This window comes from Ammodytes marinus (assembly GCF_949987685.1).
Source record: "Ammodytes marinus genome assembly, chromosome: 4".
Taxonomy (NCBI): Eukaryota; Metazoa; Chordata; class Actinopteri; order Uranoscopiformes; family Ammodytidae; genus Ammodytes; species Ammodytes marinus.
In genome coordinates this window covers 14,333,390-14,341,363 of record NC_137233.1, presented here as the reverse complement: position 1 = coordinate 14,341,363, position 7,974 = coordinate 14,333,390, and the positions used below count along the sequence as shown (strand labels likewise).

Sequence of the window (7,974 nt, the reverse complement as noted above, 5' to 3'; positions counted from 1 at the left end):
TCAGAGGGAAGAGAAGACATACTGTAAAATGTAAATGCTCTGACTCCCCCTTGTGGTCAGTTAGTGTCATTTAAAACATGCCCTTGGAAGAAGAAAAAAACGTCATCATGTCTGGACGTTTAGTGAAAAATCTGACCAGAGGTTTTGTATGGACAGCTCTGTTACATAAATACCTGAATGTACTTCGAGAGAATTACACAGAAAAACTGAATGAAAAACTCTTCAATTTTTTTTTAAATGAAAGAAAATGAATTCAACATGACTGTAGCTGCAGATTCACACTTTTCATTAGATAGTATTGTGCTGACCAACTTTGTGGTGTACTCCACCGTGTCTTCCCTATGTCATTGGGTTGTAACCAAGTTCCTTACATGTGGAAATGTCCAATTGTGATCCCCATCTCGAAGACGACTAAATGATTTCGGACCTGTAGCTTTAACGTCTGTTATACAAAACTTCTGAAAAAATTGGGCCTTGTCTTGTCATCTGTAAACTCGACCCACTACAGTTTTGCCTACAAGCTAGAGAGAGATGTAGATAATGCAAAGATTTTTTATTCTTTACCAATACAAACACTTGCCCATGCCACGCTCGTTTGCTGACTTCTCTTCAGCATTTAACGCAATGAACTTGCATCTCTTCATAGACAGGCTATTGTGTAATTAAATGTAACTTATAAAGTTGTTTGAATTTAATTGAATTAATTGAAAACAGCTTGATGAATTCTTGTTAATTTTTCAGGTATTAAACGGTTTTACCTAAAATCAGTATAAGGTTGAAACTATGAATTGTGAAATTAATGTGTATTAATGTTTTTCTGCACACAATAGGGTTTTTTGGTGTTTAAGTCACAAAATTACAGGTATTGCTGTTATTTTAATTTTAAGTGTTTGAGTTGTCTTTTAAGTGAATTAAAGTTGAAGTTTAATCTAATAAACTCCACCGTGGAATCAAACATTGTTCAGCATCACAGAACTTCATTTTAAATTCCAAAACGAGTGTGTAATGCAGCAGATTATCTTCTACTTGCTGGAAAGGTGCAGCAATAAAAAAAAAAATCTTCTCTTGGGTTTGAATATTTCACTGTGTTTGCATCTTAAAGCTTCAATGAAGAAGTGAAACACCATGATAAACACTACAGTAATATGATATTGTCAGGCAAAGACCCTTCAAACCTTAACCCTGATTAAAGTGGAAAGAAAAGGGGAAACTGGGAGTGAACTTCAACATCCAGACTGAGAAAAAAACAGATGAATTGAAAAGGTCCCCCATACCATAGTGTTGGTTTAACATGTCTTTGTTTCTCTGAATAAGCTCCAGTCACATTTGAACATTCAAGCCATGAAGGCATATGTTTTTGTAACACTTCCTGCCTTTTGGGACCACTGTTATATGATTTTAATTCATTATTTTCAATACAAATAATAATATAATCAGTTTAACAAATAAAACACTACATTTCGCCAATTTCTTCTCATGTCAGTTCCATCTATAAAGTGATATTTTCCCCTCCCGGTTCGGCACAGAGTTACTAAACGTGTTGATATCGTTTACGTGTTAGACCTTGATGAGGAAAATGTAGATCGGTGGAGTGTCTCTCACGCAGACAACATGAAATTAAGGCTTCAACATCCCACATTAAGCTTTTAAAATCCTTCACTGATGCAGCAGGAAAGGGAAATCTGTCCCTTCAACCCCAGCAGTGACGCCACTCTTTTGGCTCTTTTTTTTGTAGATGTCTGAATGACAAAAACGCCATAATATTAAGACAGATTTCAGATTGTAAAAACAGCTTGGACTCATATAAATCGTATGAGTCCAGCCGGTTGTTCTTTCTCCGCCCCGTCTGAATCACTGTCCTTCTTCTCCAGCTCCTGTAGCTCCTCAATGTCCGCCTTCTTCAGTTTCTCCTGCACATCCTCAGGAATCTCCACCTCCATCACGTTCTCCATCCCCTGCTCCGGCTCGTCTCCTATCAGCACCTGGATATGCACACACAGGTGACACTTTATAGGCTAAAACCAAGGCAACTAATCAAAATGTCTTGCAATAAATTCTGCCTTCATGATGGTTATACTAACAGTTTAAGCTGTGGATTGAATTACATTGTGTATTTTGGAGGATGTGGTTTGTTCTGCAAACAGGTCCCATCAACTTAATTTAATTTTTCTACCCCCTGCGTTTTTCAGGGATGTCAAAACATTTAACGTCAATGTACAGATTAATCTTTTAGTTAATCAATGAATCGTCTATATGGCTGTTCACATCATTATTTGTTATATTGGCCGACATCAGACTCCACTGTGTACTGGTCTCTTGCGCGAAAGAGAAAAGTAAGAAATATGGAGGCCACTGCAGTCAGTGTCTACAGTTTCATTTATAAGTTAAAGCACGCACAGTGTAATACAGTGAACTCGTGAGCAATGGCTGCTACATCTGTTCGGAGGTGTGTGCGGATGTTAAAGCCATGTTTGAAGATTTGTGAGATCTTTCCTACCTGGATCAGTTTCTCACAGGTCACTCCAACATGGACGTCCTTCTCCCAGCGGTGAAGTTCTCTTATGATGGGATAAACTTTCTTGTCTTGGAGCGTCTTTCGGCCGGATTTGGTAGCTGTAAGCTGAATAAGAGAAGAACAGGAAACAGCTCAACATAAACACATTCGATTAGGTCAGATTCAACTTTATTGAGTACTGAGACGACAATAAACCGATCAATTAAAGACACAGATACTAATATGCTAAGATATATACAGTAAAAACATTGTGAGTCCATATGTGATCGTTTGTTGTGTTGTACCAGTAAAAGTGTTTCCAGCAGCATCTTTCTGGTATCTGGGTCCTCTTCTCTCTTCTTGTCCTCTGGGAGGTACTGCAGGTCCACAGGCAGACCTGAACATCACATCGACAAGACTCAGAACCTGCTACTTGGTATTGCAAAACTGGACCCGTGCAGGTCTCAAGACAGGGACTATTATAAATACAGTTTATTAGAAAGATGCGCTCACCATCATTCTCTTCCTCCGTCAGCTCCTCTGGACCGGCCAGCGGCAGCAGCAGGAAGGGCAGGATGTCCACAGCGTCGCTCAGCAGCCAATCGTGATGAGCTGCACACATCGAATAGGAGAGTAATGGGATTTCAGTCAGTCTGTATGCTTCTTGGATACATTAACGCTGTTTTCATATCAGACAAGACACACAAAAGTGTAAATGAGAACTCTGTTTAGTCTCACAGTGGTCAAAGCAACAGTTGCGAAGGGTGCCGATGACTCCGCCCCTCCTCACGGCTGATGTGTGGTACTGGGTAAAGGGCAACAACCTCTGGATGACACACCTGAAACACACACAGGTGTTGTTTGTATGGCAAATTCAAATGAGACACTGCCGATCATATTTGTTTCTTTCCTTTATTCTCACAGTGAAGGGGGAAGGAAATGTGAAAAAACTTGGAGCAATGCCCACTTCTACACCGTTGCACATCTTGCACATAGCTGCATACGAATGAATTTTCATTTTGAAAGAAATACAAAAATGGATGTCCTGCAGTGTAATCAGTCACCTGTCTTTGTCCATCATGTAGTTTCTGGCCTCGGGCAGCTGGGTCAGGTTGGACAGCAGAGGACCCAGGTAGTGGAGCTTTGCATTCTTGTTGTAAACTTCCGTACAGAAGATCTCCACCAGCTGAGCCAGACCGACACCCTCCAGGAAGTCCTAAAACAACAAAAATAAATAAATGGACTATTTACAGGAAGGCAGAGTAGTGGCTACATCACCAGGGTATTAAGGGAACAGAGTGGAGACACTGTGGAGATTAGTAACTGCTTATGAAGGTCACCTTGATCACGGTCTTGCAGGTCTTCTGATGGCGGGTCAGGTTGGACAGGATTTTGCAGACCTGATCAGAGAACAGGTACTCTGGATCAACAATGTTCTTTAACAACACCGGAAGGACTTTGACCTCTGACACCAAAACCTGTGTGAGACAAATCCAACAAATACACACCTTTAACACGTTAAAGTGAGAATCAACAGTGAATCCACAACTTTTTTTAGGCTGTGCAGCTTCTTCTGTTTAAATATTATTTATTAAAGAGTTATTTAGCACCGGATCAATCAAGACTTTAGCCTGGAAATCCAGACCTGCCGCTAGGCGCTGGCAAATTAAATTAGCTGCGCCTGTTGGTCTGGACACTCTCTATTGAAGCTCATTAAATATGTCAAGAAATCCTGAGCTACCAATCAAATCGTTCTATCTGATATGGGCGGGCCAGAGCCCTTTGTATGGTGCTCAGGCGTGCTCAGGGCCGAACGTAACCGGATGACGACAGTGCGCAGTCGAAGCCGTGACAGTAAACATCAAAGATGGCTGCGGATATGTTGTTTGAGTTTGAGATGGCTTTGGCCTCGACCCTTTACGATTTGGAAGACGGGACTCAAGTCTTTCATTAGCAACTAAGAGGAATGTTCTATTTTGCTGACCGACCACGGCAAAAGTTTAATTTAACAGTTAACCCGATGTTCGCTAAACGAACGGGGCTTAATACGTCGCCTTGTTCATTGCTCTGATTGGTTGTAGTGCTATCCAATTGTGTGCAGTGGCATTTGAAATGCACGAGTAGGAGCCACCCCTTGAGTTGGGAATTACTATTGATCGTGGCCAGACCCTCTATCGTTCTATATATGGGTCTGGATTTCCAGGCTATCAAGACTTATCACCTGGTGTAGAGTCTCGTCAGCCGACAGGTTGATGAAGATGGTGTAGCAGTCCTTCACTATATCAGCTGATGGGTCAGAGGTTAGAGCAAACAGGGAAACAAGTAGGTCGGGTTTAGAGCGGAGGAAGCGACAGCCATCCCTGAAAACAAAAACACAGATGGAAATAGAGTGTCAATTTGCAATTGCACTCTTTTATTAGAAATTGGGTTTGAACTCGTAATTACAATCAAAACAACAATGTTAATGTGCTATTTTTAATAAGAAGTGCTGTTTTGTTTACAGGCCCATGTGAATTTACCAGAAAGATAAAAAATAACATGTGCTCTGGTATCGGAGTCCATATTGGATAGAGCAAATGTCCAAATCCAAGCATCAGAATCGTATCTGAATAAAGTGGGTTGTGCATCTCGAGCCACATTATCCCTCCGTTCCAATACCCATACTTTCTGCTATTTAGTAGGGTAGAAAAAAGATGTATGATGTACCAATTCTTGTGGTCAGATTTAGTGTGCTTAAAAATACCTGGATGTCTACTACATCCGGCCGAGATTTTTAGTGTTGAAATCAGCTCGCTATTTGGGCGATTCTGACCCACGATCTAGTGTGCCCAGGAAGTGACGTCACATCAACGGAGCCTCCGTATAAAAACAACCGGGGATGCGACAGTTATAAAAGCAAGAAGCAATATCAAGGAACAACGTTATGATAAAATAAATAAGTAAAAGTATGTCCCAAATGGTATGCCTACTGCATGCTAACTACATTATTTTAATAGTCAGATGTAGTATGTAGAATAGTATGTAGAATAGAAAAAATTAATTAGCGATTTGGAACTCAGGGTATATAAGGCATCATCATCACCATGGGCTTCCTACCTGTGTCCTGACAGTCCCAGGAAGTACTCCAAAGCCTGACCTCTCACATCAGGACGTGTTCCGGAGGTCAAGAAGGACTGCAGCTCTGTAGCCTCAGATTCACTCAACATCTTCTCACAGTGTCTAAAAAAAAAAGTAGACACAAAAACAGTCAGCAACCAACCATTAGCTCAGACAACAGAGCAGTTTTTACAAAGATTAACTGAATGTTCTGTAGTATACTATTTGAGTGTTTACCAACACAAATACAGTATAAAGAAAAACTAAATGTTTTCAAATGTTGATTTCCGGTTTTATTAGCAGTAACGAGGTATTCAGATATTTTGATTTAGTAGAAGCACTAATAGAACTATCTAAAAATACTTGGGTAAGGGAGTCGTAATTATTAAGTGGGCATCAACACTTCTGATTCATACACAGAGAGGATAAACTCAAAATAAACACTGAGGCCGAAATGATTTATGTCAAATTGAACGACTTGTATGTCCTCAAATTTCTACAACTAGTGCAGTGCCCGTAGGAAGCAGGTAAACAAAGAAAGATATTAGACTGTACATTTGGCCGCTATCATTGATGGCTAATTTTACATTGTTGAAGGTTAGTATCAGTAACTTACTTTGTAGAAGTTGGCTATAGAGTAGGGCAACATTCCTTAGTGTATTGTGTAAAGATAACGACAAACTAATTCCATGTGTTTTGTTAAGTGAAATGAAACACAAAATGTGTTAATTAATTAAGTGTTGAAGCCTAAAGAAGAATCGAGCTGTACAGGTGTTACCTATACAATCTGATATTATGGTACCCTGCAAACTGCCATCCATACTGCACAATCAGTTGGCTAAGTTCATTGTTTTGTTAAAAAAGGACATTTTTGCAGTGTGATGGAAATAACGATTTCCTCTGGTTGTTAGAACAAGCTGGCTAAAATTATATATTATTTAAATAATTTCATCACAGCCACTATCAGGAAAGGTTTCTACACAAGATGGAGAACTATCAATACATTTCTAAAAATAATATGTTAGATTTTCTCAAACTTTCAACACCAAAAGTGCCTCAAGTGGAGAATGACCCACAAATGAAATGCGATGGTCTGGTAGCACCAGGCTACAATTATCAGACATCATAACATAATTTTACAGTTTCTGCTTTGTTTTGCAGGTGATTTACTGACTATTTTGCACAAACACAATTAAGGTTTCCGATATACATTGAGTTTATCTCCAGCATTTTTAGGGTGTGATTCATTTTATTTTTAACACTGAAAATCTGTGTCTGTAACTGATTGTTGAATCTTTTGTTGCCTCAGTATAATAATAACGTTGATTGAAAAGACAACATTGTGAAGAGTAATCATCAGTGTTTTTAAAAGCTTCGTCCAGGCTCTTGTTTACTTTAGCATGGAGGCATGTTAAAATCAGCGACAGCAGCTACAGTTTAATAACTCTGAAAAAAATGTACCTCCAGGTGTAAAATATCTTACCTTTAACGAGCTACAGGACCTGTCTAGTTTTCATGTCGCTGTTACGATTCTTTATCACCGTATTCTTCTTCTGACAGCATTAAAGCATGTGTCACATGTGGAGCTAACCCATAGAGCTAACCCCTCTTCTTCTTCTCTTTCAGCAGCTATTAGCGGAAGTGGGAGCTCGGAGCTGTCACTGCCATCTAGTGGCAGCTACATGTGGTATAACTGGAAAACATCCTATCATAGATAGTATATAAAACAAACTAAACATAAAACTCTGTTAACTATGTTTATTGAATTTTATTACAAATGTAATGTCAAAAAAATAAATAATAATAAATACATTCAAATTATGAATGAGACACACTGAGCTTTAGCATGAACACAAATCATCATACTGGGAAATATAAATCCTGCATGCTCTACTGTAGACATGTATTCATGCATATACTGTACACACAACCACCGTGTGTGTGTGAAGAAATGGATTAGGCAAAGTTACCCATTGTAATTTTTTTCTTTGCAAGATAGAGGGGCCTATATACCAAGTCACATAGCCTATACTCATGTTTAATTTTTCTCACAATGTATTCCTAAAAAATACATACATATTGCACAGCGATTTGGAGAAACAGGGCTGCCCACAACTTTATCTAGTTCAAGGCTATTCTAGTCCTGGTTACTTTGATCCTTAAAACGCATTTCACACTTTTAAAATCAAGTATTAAGATATACTGTGACAGTATGAATCCTCTTTTGTTTTGTAAAACCGGTTAAGAATCAGAGGAAAACTGATCTCAAACCTGCTAAACTGTCAAATTATCGAAATTGTTGAAAACTGCATCCTATTTGGACGATTCTGACCCACAATCCAGTGTGCATGTGAAATGACGTCACATCGACGAAGCCTCCATAT

The 7,974-nt window shown here is 39.2% G+C and overlaps 1 protein-coding gene across 1 annotated transcript; it reads right to left on the bottom strand.

Annotated features, from left to right (window-relative positions):
• Window positions 1-805: 805 nt before the first annotated feature.
• hgh1 (HGH1 homolog) lies at window positions 806-7,214 on the bottom strand. The gene is made up of 10 exons (XM_080025736.1): window positions 7,074-7,214; window positions 5,591-5,713; window positions 4,716-4,854; window positions 3,835-3,972; window positions 3,559-3,710; window positions 3,233-3,333; window positions 3,008-3,106; window positions 2,800-2,891; window positions 2,498-2,620; window positions 806-1,982 (listed from the first exon to the last, which is right to left on the bottom strand). Exons 2-10 carry the CDS (start codon window positions 5,698-5,700, stop codon window positions 1,800-1,802), a joined length of 1,137 nt encoding a protein of 378 aa, XP_079881862.1. The 5' UTR covers window positions 5,701-5,713; window positions 7,074-7,214; the 3' UTR covers window positions 806-1,799.
• Between the last annotated feature and the right edge of the window lie 760 nt (window positions 7,215-7,974).